Consider the following 16,387-nt stretch of genomic DNA (forward strand, 5'->3'; position numbering starts at 1 on the left):
GGACCTCTTGTGGCACGGAGGACTTAGTTCTAATAAATGGGTATAGACTTGGACTTTGGATGGATGTGACCCTGTGAAAATTGCTAATGGATACCTATTTATTATGAACTGAGTTAGCTCTGTTAGGATTTCACCCTCGCAGATAGAGCTCCCGGCCACCCGGCATTTTCCTGCAGTCTGAGCTGCAAAAAAATGCATCATTCAGGCAACAACAACACAAAAAAAAAAAAAAAAACACAACAAAAACATTTTTAAAAATACTTTGTAAATACTTTTAAAACAAAGCTTATATGAAGTGTAATTGTATCAATTAGCTTTAAACTAAATAAGAAGATCCTTGAGACTTTTTTACGGCGCGACTATACAAAATCTGCTAACATACGGAATAACTTGCTGGCAAGGCAACTGTAACATAATAGTAATATATGTACATTTGCACACTAGCGCGTCAGTGCAACACCGCTTGTGTTTACGTAATAAATGGAGTTCCTAATATGTCTTCCCTCTTAAACACTAGTTTGTTATTTGTGTAATACACATCAGAGAAAGCAGGTAGAAGGAGAAAGTTTTGATAACTTTGTTAAAGACCTAAAGCTTCTCATTATGGACTGTGAGTATGACAACCCAGACGATATGCTTATTGATTTGATTATTAGTGGAGTCATACACGAAAAGGTACAATTAAGACTACTTGATCAGGGACAGAAGTTGACCCTTAGCAAGGCTATTGAAATTGGACAACAATATGAATTGTCACAAAGCCAAGTGAAAATGTTTAGGGGCCAAGAAGTTCTAGCAATCAAGAGACAGTCACACAATGTACTAAAGCAGAAGTCTAAAGACAACTCAGATAAATTATGTAGTAAATGCGGCAAGAACCACGAAAAGGGAAAATGTCCAGCAATAGGAACCACATGCAATTTCTGCAAGAAGAAAAACCACTGGTTTCAAATGTGCAGGAAAAGACGCAACGTCAATCTAGTAGAAGATGACAGTCACAGTGATGAAAATATTATACCTGTTAGCACTGCAAGTAGCCAGTATAGAAAGGGTAATATTGAGAACATCAATGTCGTCGAAGACAAGTGGACTGTAAAACTAGTCGTGCATGGCAAGACATTAATTTTTCGTATCGACACTGGTGCAAGATGTAACATTCTTGTCAAGTCAGAGTTTGAAAAGCTCAAAGACAAAGTAAAACTTGCTTATTCAGCAAAGTCGCTCAAGTCTTACTCTAATCATGTTATTAAGACTTTAGGAGCAGTAGTGCTACCTTTGAAAAATAATATCCAAGAGGTGAAAGCAAGGTTTGAGGTAGTAGACATTAGCCAAGAGAACATTTTGAGTGGTGACACAGCAGAATGTTTAGGACTACTACAACGGATAGACAGCATAGAATCCAAGGCAGAAGACGAGTTACAAAGAGAATTTCCTGAAATGCTGAAAACAACTGGAACACTGCCAGGAGAATACAAGATTCAGTTACAGGAAAATGCTAAAGGAGTTATTCATCCACCACGTCGCTTAGCAGCATCTCTACGCAATAAAGTTGAAGAAAAACTTAAAGAAATGCAAGCTGATGGATTTATTACTGCCGTACATGAACCTACTGAATGGGTTAGCTCCATGGTTGTTTCGTTCAGGAATGACAAAGTTAGAATATGTATTGATCCAAAAGATCTCAATAAAGCAATCAGAAGGGAACATCACCCGATGAAAACTATTGAAGATGTGATCACTAATATTCCAGATTCGAAGATATTCTCAGTTCTCGATGCCAAGTCAGGGTTTATGCAAATAAAGCTTGAAAGAGAATCTTCATTTCTCACAACTTTCAACACACCTCTGGGAAGATATAGATGGTTACGATTACCTTTTGGTATCAAATCAGCGCCAGAAATTTACCAAAGAATTATGGATGAAATGCTTCAAGGAATTGAAGGAGCATATGTCATCATAGACGACATTCTAGTAGCTGGTAGAGATGTTGAGCATCATGATCACATTTTGAAACAAGTCATGCAAAGAGCAACGAAGTACAATCTAAAGCTGAACTATGACAAGTGCAAGATAAGGCAAAACAGAGTACCTTATATGGGTCACATCTTGTCAGAGAAAGGTTTAGAACCAGATCCAGCAAAGATAAAGGCAATTATTGACATGCCAGCTCCTCAAGACAAAGATGGAATCAGAAGATTTCTAGGTTTAATTCAGTACCTAGCAAAATTTATTCCTAATCTAAGTCAAGCAGATGCTCCAATACGAAAGCTTCTAAAAGATGATATAGAATTTCAATGGAATCATGAACAAAACAAGAGTTTCAAAGAATTGAAATATCTTTGTACAAACCCTCCAGTTTTAGCATATTATGATGTCAACAAGAACGTAGAGATAGAATGTGATGCAAGTAAAGATGGACTGGGAGCAGTATTACTCCAGGAAGGTCGTATAATTGCATACGCATCAAGAGCTCTCACAGATACAGAAACAAGATATGCTCAAATTGAGAAGGAAATGCTCTCAATTGTGTATAGTACAAGCAAATTTCACTGCTACATATTTGGTAAAGAAGTAACAGTTTATAATGATCACAAACCTCTGGAGCAAATCTTCAAGAAACCTCTATTGTCAGCACCAATGAGAATACAGAAGATGCTAATAAGACTGCAGTGGTATGATCTGAAAGTCTGTTACAGAAAAGGCAAGGAAATGTTTATCTCTGATACACTTTCTCGTGCACATCTACCAAATACTGATACACAGACATGTGAATTTACAGATGATTCAGTGCATATGATCTCTGTAAGTGATTCGAAATACAGTGAAATTAAAGACTGTACAAGCAAGGAACTTTCAATGCTTCGGGAAGTAATTATGACTGGTTGGCCAGACACAAGAAGCGAGACTCCAATTGAAGTCAGACCATATTGGGATTCAAGAGACCAGTTATCAACTTCGGATGGTATTATATACAAAGGTCTGAGAATAGTCATGCCACCAAGCTTACGTAAATACATGCTAAATCTGATTCACAAGTCTCACTTAGGAATAGTCAAGTGTAAGCAGCGAGCCAGAGAAGTCATGTATTGGCCAGGCATGAATGCAGACATTGAAGTGACAGTTAGGGATTGTAGCAGGTGTGCTGAACATCAGAATCAAAATGTGTCAGAACCGCTGATGCCTACCAAGACACCAGACCTTCCATACAGCATGGTTGGGTGTGATCTGTTTAACTTTGAGGGTAAAAAGTATGTGCTTCTAGTTGACTACTTCTCAAAGTTTATTGATGTCAAAGAACTGTCACAGGAAACTACATCAGATATCATCGAAGCAATGAAGAGTATATTCGCATGCCATGGAATACCTAGAAAGTTAAGGTCAGATAGCGGGCCACAGTTCTCTTCAAGGGAATTCCTGAATTTCTGTAAATCATACGGAATAGAGCATGAAATGTCGAGTCCTCATTTTCAGAGTTCTAATGGTGAGGCTGAAAGAGCTATTCAAACAGTGAAGAAACTTTGGAAGAAAAGCGAAGACAAATTTCTGTCGCTATTAGACTACAGAACTACTCCACTGAGTAATATTAATTTGTCGCCAGCACAATTACTCATGGGACGCCGACCCAGAAATTTGTTACCTTCTAGCGAGGAAATACTCACACCTAAGACACCAGATCTCAAGGTGGTGAAGAAACACTTTGACTCCGAGAAACAGTCTCAGAAACATTATTATGATAAGAGGAAAGGAGTTAAGAGTCATAATCCACTACAAGACGGAACGGCAGTCAGAATGCAACTTAATTCTAAGTGGAAACCAGGAACAGTAGTTTCGAAGCATTCTAAGCCTAGATCATATAATGTCAAAAGTGGAAATAAGGTCTACAGAAGAAACAGAAAACACATCAGAAAGTCTTCTGAGAAAGCAAACAGATTTGACAATAATTTTGACTTTCCAGATGACATCTCAGAACAACCAGAACCACTAGATCTAGAGAGTCCAAGATTACAAACTACACTAGATTTTGAGCCGCCACTACACACTGCTTCTTCTAACACCTCTAGACCAAATGAACCTTATGTAACACGCTCAGGCAGAATAGTTAACAAACCCAAGAGACTTGATTTGTGATGAACTGATTAGACTTTTTAGTTGACTAGTTTGTTAGTTATTCTGATAAATAGATTTTCTAAATTAAAGAAGAGAGATGTAACATAATAGTAATATATGTACATTTGCACACTAGCGCGTCAGTGCAACACCGCTTGTGTTTACGTAATAAATGGAGTTCCTAATATGTCTTCCCTCTTAAACACTAGTTTGTTATTTGTGTAATACAAATATTCTACAGCAACGCTTCATCTAAACTGTTGCGCCATCTAGAAAACATCACAAAAAGGGCATCAAAAATTACACTCACAACATTACCACATTTAAAGGAACTTTTTGAACAAAAGTGTCTAAGAAAAATCGAAAAAATCTTGGAAGACAACGGCCACCTCTCAATCAGAACTAAGTCAGGTCGTCGCGAAGTGGGCGACTGCTGTCAATCAAAACAAGAACTGAGCGGTACAAAAACTCGTTCGTAGGCTTCCTTACCCGGTCAGACTATATCAACGCCACTCGTTGATCAGGAAACATGAAAAGGACCAAGATGCCTGTGTGTAGTCGCTGAATGAACTGTTGTGTTTGTTCTATTTATGTGTATGTTTCTATTGTGTTGAAAAAAGCCCATGTAATCACAACACATTTCCAAAAGGATCAATAAAGCAGCCTTAGTCTTAGTTTGGATAAGTTGTGTAATTAAATTTCTAATAGATCTAGACTAACAATAATAATCTGTGCGATTAGAAATATTTTTACCAATTGTTTTTGTTAAGCGCTATTCTGTGCTTTTGATGCTTTAAGCTTTCTCACTACGCTATGATCCTATCACTTATCTAGACCAGTTGGGAAAATGGGGGGGGGGGAGGAGGCGAAGAAAGAAATGAATAGGGATATCTGGGTGAATTTTTAGCGTATTCGCTATTTTAAAGCCTTTATAACAAAAATACAAAAAGGGGGAAAGGCCTCAATTCGAAACTCATGGCGCAAGCCTCATCAAGCCGACATCCTAACCAGTCTGCTAGTAAGGTACCTATGCTTATACCACCACTTCAGTCAGGCATAGCTTCTTTCTCTTATTTGAGATACTAAACAAACAAAAATAAAAATATTAATAAGGCTTGTCTTCGAGTCCGAAGATTAATGAGGATTACAGTATTTCCCGTGGCTGCGCAGCCCCAGCTGTGACCTGCATATTTTGCCACATCCAGGGCAAGCATAACAAACAAACAAAAAATAATTACCATTTAATTAACTAATTGGTTAATTTTTTAAAATTGGTTCTTGTGTTGTCAGGTAAAAGAAATAACTGCAAAATTTCAGCTTGATCCGAGATTGGATGTCGGAGAAATAACGTGTACAAACTTTTTACCACACAGACAGAGTCAGTTGATATAAGCTTTGTAAAAACAGGGCTTTGAAGCAAACAAACAAACAAGAAACATGTAATTAAAATCTTTTTTTAAAGCGATTGATTGGCTTTGAGATCACGAGGTGTGAACCGGGTACAGTCAGTGGATCATAAAATCACTGTCCCATGGCCTCAGAGAAGTCACTCAGTGATTCGGCCTCTTTGGCTTTTACCGTAAATGCCAAGCCACCCGCCACACACACACAATACTCTTTTGACAGAACCCACACACACACACGCATATACACTTTGACAGAACATAGCCCCACACACATACACATATACACTTTGACAGAATTTACCCCCTCACACACACACACACATATTTGCTTTGACAGAGCATAGATCCCCCTACACATATATGCTTGGATAGAACACAAGCCCCACACACACATATAAACTCTGACAGAACACAGCCCACTATAAGTGAAGCTCAACCACTCTGGCATTCTTCTTAATGCTTTAAGTCTGTATCTTCCTCACCCACTTCCGTTCCCCACAACATCGAAACAAATATTGCCTTGAATTCAATTCAAAAGTTTTAATACGTGCTCGTGGGAACTCTGGGATTCTCAAAAGAGCTACTTTATTTTCACTTACTCCCGTTTTGAAGTTAGTATGATAACAGTGCGTTTGTCAAGAAATATTTGCCGTCATTTTGCCGTTCCTAACATTGTTCCCTTCTTGATTGGACGCCTAGTCAGGCCAACTGGTAGAAACACACTAGACATAAGAAATAATAGGCCTATTGCTTATTTTAGATGTGTACTTAAAGAATGTATTTTTAAACCTCGAAATCATTATGATTTTTTTTGGAAATACAAACGAAAGCAAGCTAGACAGATGTAATAGTAACAATGACTCTAGAACTTTCTCACTCCCAGACGAGATTTAACGCCAGGTCTGCATCAACTGTGTCTCCGATTCCTGAAAGAGCTTCACCGCCAGTTAGCCAGACAAAAGAGACATTCGTTCTTTATCAGCTACCTACAGACTGACCTCGCGGACCAGAGAACTATGAAGGTTAGCTCTTGATTATCTATCCAACCTTTCAGTTCACAGGTTTCAACTGTGTCTTTTGCAACCACTTATCTGCATGACTTCGAATGTCTATGATTCCATGGTCACATATTATCATCAGTGGCGTAGCTAGGAATTTGCCATTATTTGGGGGACCGGGGGCTTGACCTCTTTGGGAACCCATGCATTTTATGTAGGCAAAAAAACACTAACACTGGGGGTCTCCTCAAGTGGAGGCCCCGTGAGATTTTTTAATTCTCCCCCTCCATCCCCCACCCTAGCTACGCCTCTGATTTTCATCTTGCTTATATATTGTACTTTTACTGTTGAGGGAACACTTTGAGAAAGTTTATGGAAGAGAAGCTGTATTGTTTTGAAAGATCGGAGAGGTCAGCTCTTTGTACGCTTACGGGGTGTTACTGTGTGTGTGTGTTTGTTTCTATGGTCAGAAGAATGTGGCGATTGGTCGGTGGCTTTACAGTGTGAATGATGCAAGATAAGCGGCCCTGTCGTAAGCTGTGTGGAGTACGCCAGGCGACCTCAGAACGTTTCAAGACGTATTTTTATTGCGAGCTAGATTTGTTTAAACTTTACATTTCATTTCACCTCTAGCTAAATTTGTCTACTTTTGTAATAAAAGTTACATTTGGCAATGTTCACAAAGAAGTTATTTAAGTTAAATAAGTTAAAATAGTTTACGCCTACAGTGGTTTAATTGTCTGCCAGCAGTTTGGTGCTATAAGTCAACGACCGTCAACAACTCGGGGATAGAGTGTGGCTGGAAATGGTTCAGAACTATGGTTTCTTTTATCTCGCCTCATTTCATTGTAGGGTCTTATGAGCAGATGGCTAATTAATAATAAAGCTTGTCTTCGTGTCCGACGATTATCGGTAATTAATTAGTTTTGTTCGACATTGAATACGGACATAACGTGTACATTATGGGTAGATATAGTTGTAAGGACGGAGTTCTTCCCCTTTAGATTAGCTTTGTTTTTGTTTTTTTTTTCTCAAAAGAAGGGCGATAACTTCATTTCAGTAGTGCAATACATTGTTTGGGAGCGTGGTGGCTGATTGATAAAGCGCTTGGCTTCCGAACCGAGAGGTCTTGGGTTCGAATCTGGAATTTTTAGGACGCTCCTGAGGCCACTCAACTTTAATGGGTGCCTGGCATTAGTTGGGTAAAGGCGGTTGGTCATTGTGCTGGCGACATGACACCCTGGTAAAGCGTTGACCAAAGAAACGGTTGACCTTTACATCATCTGCCCTAAAGATCGCAAAGTCTAAAAGAGGAACTTTACTTTACTTACGTTGTTTAAGATATAATTCTGAAAAAAGTGCGTTACTTTCAGACCACCAAGAGAATCAAAGACTGTCCTTCCTGTGGACAACAGCTCAGACTGCTGCAGGACATCATGGAGTGTAATCTATGCCAGCAGTTGTTCTGCAGTGAATGCACCTATCCCACATTGCAGCTCTACCTCCCTTCCGGAACTGAGTTGAACGAAAACCTTCAAGTCAAACAAATTAAAGTGCACGTATTGGCCTGCCAACAGGTAAAGTTTTTTTTATCTCTTGTTACTTTATTTTTCTAACTGCTTTTATATAGCTCATATTTTATGCTTATAGAATGCTCAGTTGCTCTATGGTCTAAATCTCTTTCTGAGGACCGGTGGGGGTATCTGATAGAAGGTTTCCGTGCTGTCTTTAGCCGCTCAGCAAACACATTTCTGCACGAGTCGGGAGTTGATTCGAACTCCCTAGTTAGTTGGCCAAGCGGTTTTTGGCATCCCAGCCTTACATCCTTTAACTCTTTCTCTCCGTAATTATTTATCCACGTTTCGACGGAATTCTTCATTTTGCTTATTACTATTTCACTCCCCTGTTTTGAAAGCTTTAATAGCTTTGTCGTTTGTTATCAGAAAATGTTTTATTTGATATAGAATTTAAGGGAAATGCATGCTCTTTTTACGTAAGACAAAAATAAAGTTTATAAAATTAAACATTAATTTAATTTACTGAGGTCAACGATGGTATCGTAAATTAGGAGAGAAAGAGTTAAAAGACTTAGAATAAAGAAAGGATTCCTAGTATCTGAGCGACAAAATCAGATCTATGAAGAGAAAGGAATCGTGACAGGCATAGATCTAGTAGCCAAACCAAAGCATCTTCACTTGCTATTATGGCTATAGAAATGCGCAAAACATCTTTCTGAATTTTATGTGGCAAACTTTATACATCTCTCTGATTTAGGTCTCTGATAAGGTCATTTAATGTCTTGAATTCTTAGTCATTTTTGTTGTTGTTGTTGTCATTAATAAAGGGCTTTAAAAAATTAGGGAAGCGATACTTTCCGTTTGATTAAAAACTAAATATAGCCTTAGGACATGAACGCCGAAATCCGGGTCAAAAATTAATCACTGCCTGTGTCATCTTCGTTGGTTTAAAAAAATATCTTTAAAAAATAATTTTAAAATCTGTTGACAATTTTTTTTTTTAAGTCGTACGAAACTGTTTATTCATAGTATCACTTTACATTCACACGCACACAAACACACACACAAAGTGTTTCAAGATGGTTTAAAAACAAAAAAAAAAGAAATAGGACAACTTTGAAGGAGAACTCATTGTAGGCCATTAATAATCTACAAATGATTAAGTTAAAAGCTAAATATCTTCAACCTCCTATGCCTACGGCGGATCTTTAAAATAAGGTGGCAAGATAAAATAAAGAGGAAGGGCTGCGAAGAGCAGGGTGCCAGGACATCCGCTCTGTTATCAGCAGCAGACGGCTTGGCTGGCTTGGCCACGTTCGTAGAACGCCTGTAGGTCGACTTCCACAAGACATTCTGCATGGTGATCTAACAGATAGCAGGAGAGCCGCTGGTCGCCCACTTTTACAGTATACGGATGTAGGCAAACGCGACATGAAGCTCTTCGAAATTGACACTAGCAGCTGGGAAAAAACTGGCACTGGATATATCCACATGGAGAGCGAGCATAAAGGAAGGGTCCCTAATTGCCGAAGTCATACACAACAACATCTGAAAGAAGGCTGTAATTGGGGTAATTGCAACGGTTCCTGATGATTACATATGCCCAACCTGTGACCGCAGCTGTGTATCAAGGATTGGCCTCTTTAGTCACACAAGAAGTTGCAAAGGGAAAAGATTGTAAAATGCCACAGATAAAGTTAATTCTAGTTTTTCTTTCATCTCATCAATTACCCCAAAATTAACAGATGTATAAGAAAATAAATCAATCACACACTTCTACATGCTTAGAGCTTTTACGTTGATATTTTTGTTCTCACATTTCCATTTGTTTATCCCAAAAGTGGGATACGACATAGGCCTTCTTAAAAGGCCTTGAAAATGTTATTCCTTTTTCTTACTAAGCTTCTATCAACTCACTCTGTCTGCCTGACTGGTCAAAAGTTTGTACACCTTATTTCTCCCACACCCTATCTCGGATAAAGCTGAAATATTGCACAATTATTTCTTTTACATGCCAACTCAAGAATCAGTAAAAAAAAAAATCAATTAGTTAATTAACCATTGGTAATAAATTATTTTGTTTAGTATCTCGAACAAATAAAGAAATTTGACTTGACTGATAAAGTTGTATAAGTTGGATAAGTCCCCTTTATTGTTTGTGGAAAGAATAATGTGTAAATTACTAAAAATAACTGTAAAATTCCCTGGCACATTGATTACCTTGAAGACTTGAGAAGACTGAGAATGCCTTAGTTCGTATTCAGGTCACTTACTTTTTTTAAATTAATAAATAGGATCATAGCATATTGAGAAAGCTAAAATTGTGCTAAACATAATCAACTGGTAAAAATGTTTCTAATCACACAGATTTATTATTGTTAGTCTAGAGTCTAGATCTATTAGAAATTTAATTGTATGACTGATCCAAACTAGTTGATACAACAACACTTTATATAAGCTTTTTTTTAAAGTATTTTTTTTTAATTTTGCTTGTTTGAAATCTTCTGTTGAAGGATGAGGTGAGCAGCATAGAGGCCAGTGAAGTGTACAGAGTGTGCGAGGCGTGTGAGACGCTGGTGCAGAGAAATACAGACATCATTGAGTTCAACCACAGCATTCAAGACATAGAACAAGAGATGTTTGATTTGCAGAGACAGATAGACGACGCTTTGTCTTATGTGAGATGTCATGTCACTTGTCAGTTTTCATGTCATTTAGTGTTTACATAGCGTCTGTTGTCATGCCAGTGGTTCTGTCTATTAAATTATTAGTCATGTCAGATGTTATGTGGCTTGTTAGTCATGTCAGATGTTATGTGGCTTGTTAGTCATGTCAGATGTTATGTGGCTTGTTAGTCATGTCAGATGTTATGTGGCTTGTTAGTCATGTCAGATGTTATGTGGCTTGTTAGTCATGTCAGATGTTATGTGGTTTGTTAGTCATGTCAGATGCTATGTGGCTTGTTAGTCATGTCAGATGCTATGTGGCTTGTTAGTCATGTCAGATGCTATGTGGCTTGTTAGTCATGTCAGATGTTATGTGGCTTGTTAGTCATGTCAGATGTTATGTGGCTTGTTAGTCATGTCAGATGCTATGTGGCTTGTTAGTCATGTCAGATGCTATGTGGCTTGTTAGTCATGTCAGATGCTATGTGGCTTGTTAGTCATGTCAGATGTTATGTGGCTTGTTAGTCATGTCAGATGTTATGTGGCTTGTTAGTCATGTCAGATGTTATGTGGCTTGTTAGTCATGTCAGATGTTATGTGGCTTGTTAGTCATGTCAGATGTTATGTGGCTTGTTAGTCATGTCAGATGTTATGTGGCTTGTAAGTCATGTCAGATGTTATGTGGCTTGTTAGTCATGTCAGATGTTATGTGGCTTGTTAGTCATGTCAGATGTTATGTGGCATGTTAGTCATGTCAGATGTTATGTGGCTTGGTAGTCATGTCAGATGTTATGTGGCTTGTTAGTCATGTCAGATGTTATGTGGCTAGTTAGTCATGTCAGATGTTATGTGGCTTGTTAGTCATGTCAGATGTTATGTGGCTAGTTAGTCATGTCAGATGTTATGTGGGTAGTTAGTCATGTCAGATGTTATGTGGCTAGTTAGTCATGTCAGATGTTATGTGGCTAGTTAGTCATGTCAGATGTTATGTGGCTTGTTAGTCATGTCAGATGTTATGTGGCTTGTTAGTCATGTCAGATGTTATGTGGCTTGTTAGTCATGTCAGATGCTATGTGGCTTGTTAGTAATGTCAGATGTTATGTGGCTTGTTAGTCATGTCAGATGTTATGTGGCTTGTTAGTCATGTCAGATGTTATGTGGCTAGTTAGTCATGTCAGATGTTATGTGGCTAGTTAGTCATGTCAGATGTTATGTGGCTAGTTAGTCATGTCAGATGTTATGTGGCTTGTTAGTCATGTCAGATGTTATGTGGCTTGTTAGTCATGTCCGTATACTTCCAATAAAAATTTCAACCACTTAAACACTCAGCCTCCGCGCCATCACTTTCTTTTTTTTTAATATTGAAAGTCTTTATAGAACCTCCTCACACTCGTAGGCCTATACATACATTTCACCCATCGCCTGAATACAATGAACAATATGTGCATGTATCTTTGAAATAACTTGTACTTAAATCTGTTAAATATTCATTAAAATGCCTAACTAATTACATGATTTCAAAATATTGATATGGGTTGTCACCTTTCAAAAAACATATCCTACAAACAGCCAGAAAGAGGCTGATGAATTAGCTGTGCGGTACTTATGGTTATGTAATCAACGAAGTAATGAATGCCAACATTGTGGAAATACCTCGAGAAATAGTTAACTGAGGAGACAAGTAGTGACTTACACGAACAACCTGAAGTTTACTTTTTTTTTTAATGCAATAAAACTGTATAGGTCTAAAATTATGTCCACACTTTAAAAATGACAAACATTTGCAATGCTTGATCGATTTTGTATTAACTTCCCAGAATCCGTTAATGTTGCGGTCAAGGTCAACTGCCACCCTCAATAGCTTAACAAGAGATGATGAAATGGTAAGAACCGTTTTTAAACATTTGACTTCCGTTAAGGTGAAAGGAAGCTGGTTGTTTGTCAAGACCATTGATGCCCAAAATACGGCCCGCGGGTCAGATCCGGCCCTCGATGTGGTTTCTTCCGGCCCGCCAAAAAGTCGGTGTATAAAGTGATTGAAAAAGTAATGGATTGGTACCATGGCCTTTAACATCTGTATTTTATGAGATGGGACTGAATGTAGAATCTAAAAGTAAAAGTGAACGGATCTTGACTTGTTACGGAACATGATAAAAAGCCAACAAGTTTGTTTCATAAAGAAAGTTTGACTGTTTAAAAAAAAAAAAGAACAACATATAAACGGCATTCTTCATTTGAGCCGCGAATAAAAGATTGTTTAACTAGTCTTAGTCTTAACTACGGGTACTAGATTACTGGATTCTACTTCCTAATAGTTTCAGCTTAATTACATTTCATTTCTGTATCTTTTTGTTGGTGTGGCCCGCGACACGAGTGTTGGAAATTAAAATGGCCCTCAGGAAGAGTAAGGTTGGGCATCACTGGTCAAGAAGTCCACGAAGTCACGCAGTAATGTTCTTTAAAATTCTAACTTCCAAAAAGAACAAACGTTAAAGAGACACTATCGAAACTTGCTTCCCCCCCCCCAAACAAACTTTGTTCTCGAACTTCTAGAAGGGAGGAGAACTACAAAATCATGACGTAATTTAGTTATTCTTTTTTTTACCTACACGCTTTGGGTTAGAGGCACTCTCCAATCTGTTAGGTTTTTGATGACCCAGTATTTGTTTCCCTTTCATTGAATAGTCTGAACTAAAATAACCGTGTAACCAATGGGGAAAAAAATTACTTTATTGCATTAGCTGCTAATAGACAGGGCCGGATTTACGAAGTGTAAGACTGTGTAGTACCCGAGGATCCCCCCCCCCTTATTTATAATATAACATTTTCAACAAAATATGCTTATTTATATGGTAGTAAGGGCAGTTGGTAATATCTTTAAAAGTGTCTCCACAGCTTCTCTCTTTACAAAAAGTAAAGTAAAAGTTCCCCTTTCAGACCTTGTGGTCTATAGGGCAGATGATGGAAAGGTCATCTGTTTCTGTGGCCTATTGTTAACGAGGGTGTCATGTGACCACTACAACGATCAACCGCATTTACTTTTCCCCATCTATTAGTGCTGGGTGGACTCAGAGGAGCCCAAAGAAATAAAAAATCCACATTATCTCAGTATTCACCAGGATTCGAACCCGGGACCCCTGGTTCAGAAGCCAAACTCAGCCACCGCGCCTCATTCTCTTTACAAAAGGGCATTGATATTACTATGATATTTTTTTAAAGTAGCTTCTCGGCTTCTCTCCTCACAAATGTGACATGCTATAATAATGTGCATTTATTACTATAATAATGTGCATTCATATTAAAGTTTGAAGAGGCTAGAGGGGTCCACGAAAATCCAGACCAGGTTTTCCACTTAAGTGCGGCACTGCTATACCATATTTACTATATAACAATCAGTGCACGTAGATATAAACTGCATATTTACTATATAATAATCAGTGCACGTAGATTAAAACTGCCTTAAACCTAAATAACATTGAACTTTATCTGGTTCACTGTAGCTCGTCAGTTGTCTCACTTCTGCTGCATATTCATATTTCGTCCTTGTTTCTGTTGTCCAACTCTTGCAGACGACAAGCATCAAAATGGCGAACAAACTTTACGAGCGCTACACGCGGCAATACGAGAGCCTTGACCACATGTCGCCTCAGACTCCAGGCCAGAAGATCCTACACAAGCACGTGAAACAGGTAGGCTAGCATGCCTGGTAATGAGATGTAAATATACGTTTGTTATCTACGTGAGGGCCTTCTCGCGCAAGGCGTCACATATGTGGGAATCCAAAATATACAAATAGTGAAAAAAAAATAAAAAATTATAGGGTCAATTTAGTGAAATTGCATCAATTATTTTGAATCAATCATGTAATTAATTTTCAATAGATCTAGACTAACAAAATTAAAAATTTGTTCTACTGGAAACATTGTATTAACTGTGTTTTGTTTATCGCAACTTTCATAATTAAAAGAATGCTCAGTGCACTATGGTCCAATCCCTTTTGTGGACCTGTTTTGGGGGCAGGGTCCAGGGAGTATCTGGGAGAAAGTTTCCAAGCTACTTTTTCAAAAGCAGTTGTTTTTTTTTTAAAGTTGCTCAATTCTGAATTTAATATTGGGCTCTTTAGCTTCCATGATGGAAGGCCGACGTGTAAGCCACTGGGTCTTCCCCAGGCCTGCAAACGTAAATTTCTAATAGATCTACCCTCCCCACCTTGTAAAGCCTGCAAACGTAAATTTCTAATAGATCCACCCTCCCCACCATTTGTTAACTGTCTTTACACAGTTGTCCTTCATGTCTTTAAAGATTCATTCAAACTGAACATCGACTAGAAATGGATGCTGTCCATTATTAATATTTATATGTGTAAGAGTCTTCTCCCTTCCGTCCACTCGTGTTATAATTTGACATATTTGTGATTGTGGCTTTGTTTTTCTCTCTTCTGTTAGGCGATGTACGAGTTTTATCTGAAACGACGAAATCAGCTTCGTTCTTCATTGCGTCTACGAGATTCTCGCTCTAGTCTGATGGAATGATTGTTTTTCAATTGATTCTTCTAGGCTCCCAAAAAACATTTTTCTGTTGACTTCCTTTCTATTTGGAGACGGTTGCTGGATGACCAAGTCTCTAGTACATTTACCTTTTATTATGCACGATCATTTGTTATATTACATGCCGTACTAGAATATCACTGCAAATGTTATTGAGAGATGTTATCAAAGAGAGAAAGGCTTGACTTGTTTTGGACTTGTTTTGGAAAAAGAGATAGTTATAAACTAACAAATAGTTGTGTATTTAGAACTAAATATGACTGAAAAATATTTGGTAATTCCTTATCAGTAACAAAATGAAGTGGTCGATAAATTGCAATAATCCTCAGGATCAGAGACGAAGTGAGCAAAATGTGCACCCGGGGCAAGCAATTTTGGCGATCTCCCTCCCACACATTTTCCACGAACGTCAGATAGAAATATAGACTACCTTTGGCGGCCCCCTGAAGGTGGCGCCCGAGACAACGTGCCCCCTTGCCCCATCTCACTACGCCTCTGCTCAGGATTTAGGCCATATCAATTGATCATTTATATATAAGCCTACTTGTTATCTAAAAACTGCTTTCTATAAAATTCAAGCAATCTGGGCCTTAACGGTAATAAATGTATTCAATAATTAAAGAAGGGATCTTTCTGAAATATTAATAAAACGTGTTGTCACATAATACGGTGTGCTGAATTTAAGGATAGGAATAGGATGGTGAAAAGATGTAAAAAAGTGAGTTATTTGTAGGATTTGAAAGCAAAATAAAATATTGATTATGGTAAACATTTGTCTTGTTTCTCTATTTTCTTGTGTGTTTTTGTTCCTCGTTATGATGCTTATTAATACTATTACTTTAATCTGGTGAGTTTATGATCAAAAAATCACCAGCTAATGCCTATATTTACATAACACTGTCTGTGTGTGCAGCACTAGATTTCGGTTGCTCCTCGTGGAGTGAAAGCTGTGAGTCTCGGAGTCTTTTGAGATTTGAAGCAAGAAGAGTGGCCAGCGTTGAAGAGCGCCGAACCAACAATTTAAAAAGCTGAGAGAAAAAGCAGGTCTGTCTGCAACTGACCAAACCCATTCATGCCACGTATGAGGCCGGCTTTTTAAAGCGAGGATTGGACTTTACTGTCATCTTCGAGTCCATTGGTTAATAT

General features: G+C 38.1%; 1 protein-coding gene across 1 annotated transcript in view; it reads left to right on the forward strand.

Moving 5' to 3' along the window:
• LOC106074927 (uncharacterized) overlaps nt 1-15,437 on the forward strand; it is a 36,637-nt gene extending 21,200 nt beyond the window's left edge. Inside the window, exons 7-12 of the mRNA XM_056012646.1 lie at nt 6,397-6,535; nt 7,885-8,088; nt 10,542-10,706; nt 12,512-12,577; nt 14,264-14,383; nt 15,140-15,437. Coding sequence (XP_055868621.1) covers nt 6,397-6,535; nt 7,885-8,088; nt 10,542-10,706; nt 12,512-12,577; nt 14,264-14,383; nt 15,140-15,226 — 781 coding nt within the window. The 3' untranslated portion in view covers nt 15,227-15,437. The remainder of the gene's footprint in view (nt 1-6,396; nt 6,536-7,884; nt 8,089-10,541; nt 10,707-12,511; nt 12,578-14,263; nt 14,384-15,139) is intronic.
• The last annotated feature ends 950 nt before the right edge of the window (nt 15,438-16,387 follow it).

Source organism: Biomphalaria glabrata, chromosome 15 (genome assembly GCF_947242115.1).
Source record: "Biomphalaria glabrata chromosome 15, xgBioGlab47.1, whole genome shotgun sequence".
Classification (NCBI taxonomy): Eukaryota; Metazoa; Mollusca; class Gastropoda; family Planorbidae; genus Biomphalaria; species Biomphalaria glabrata.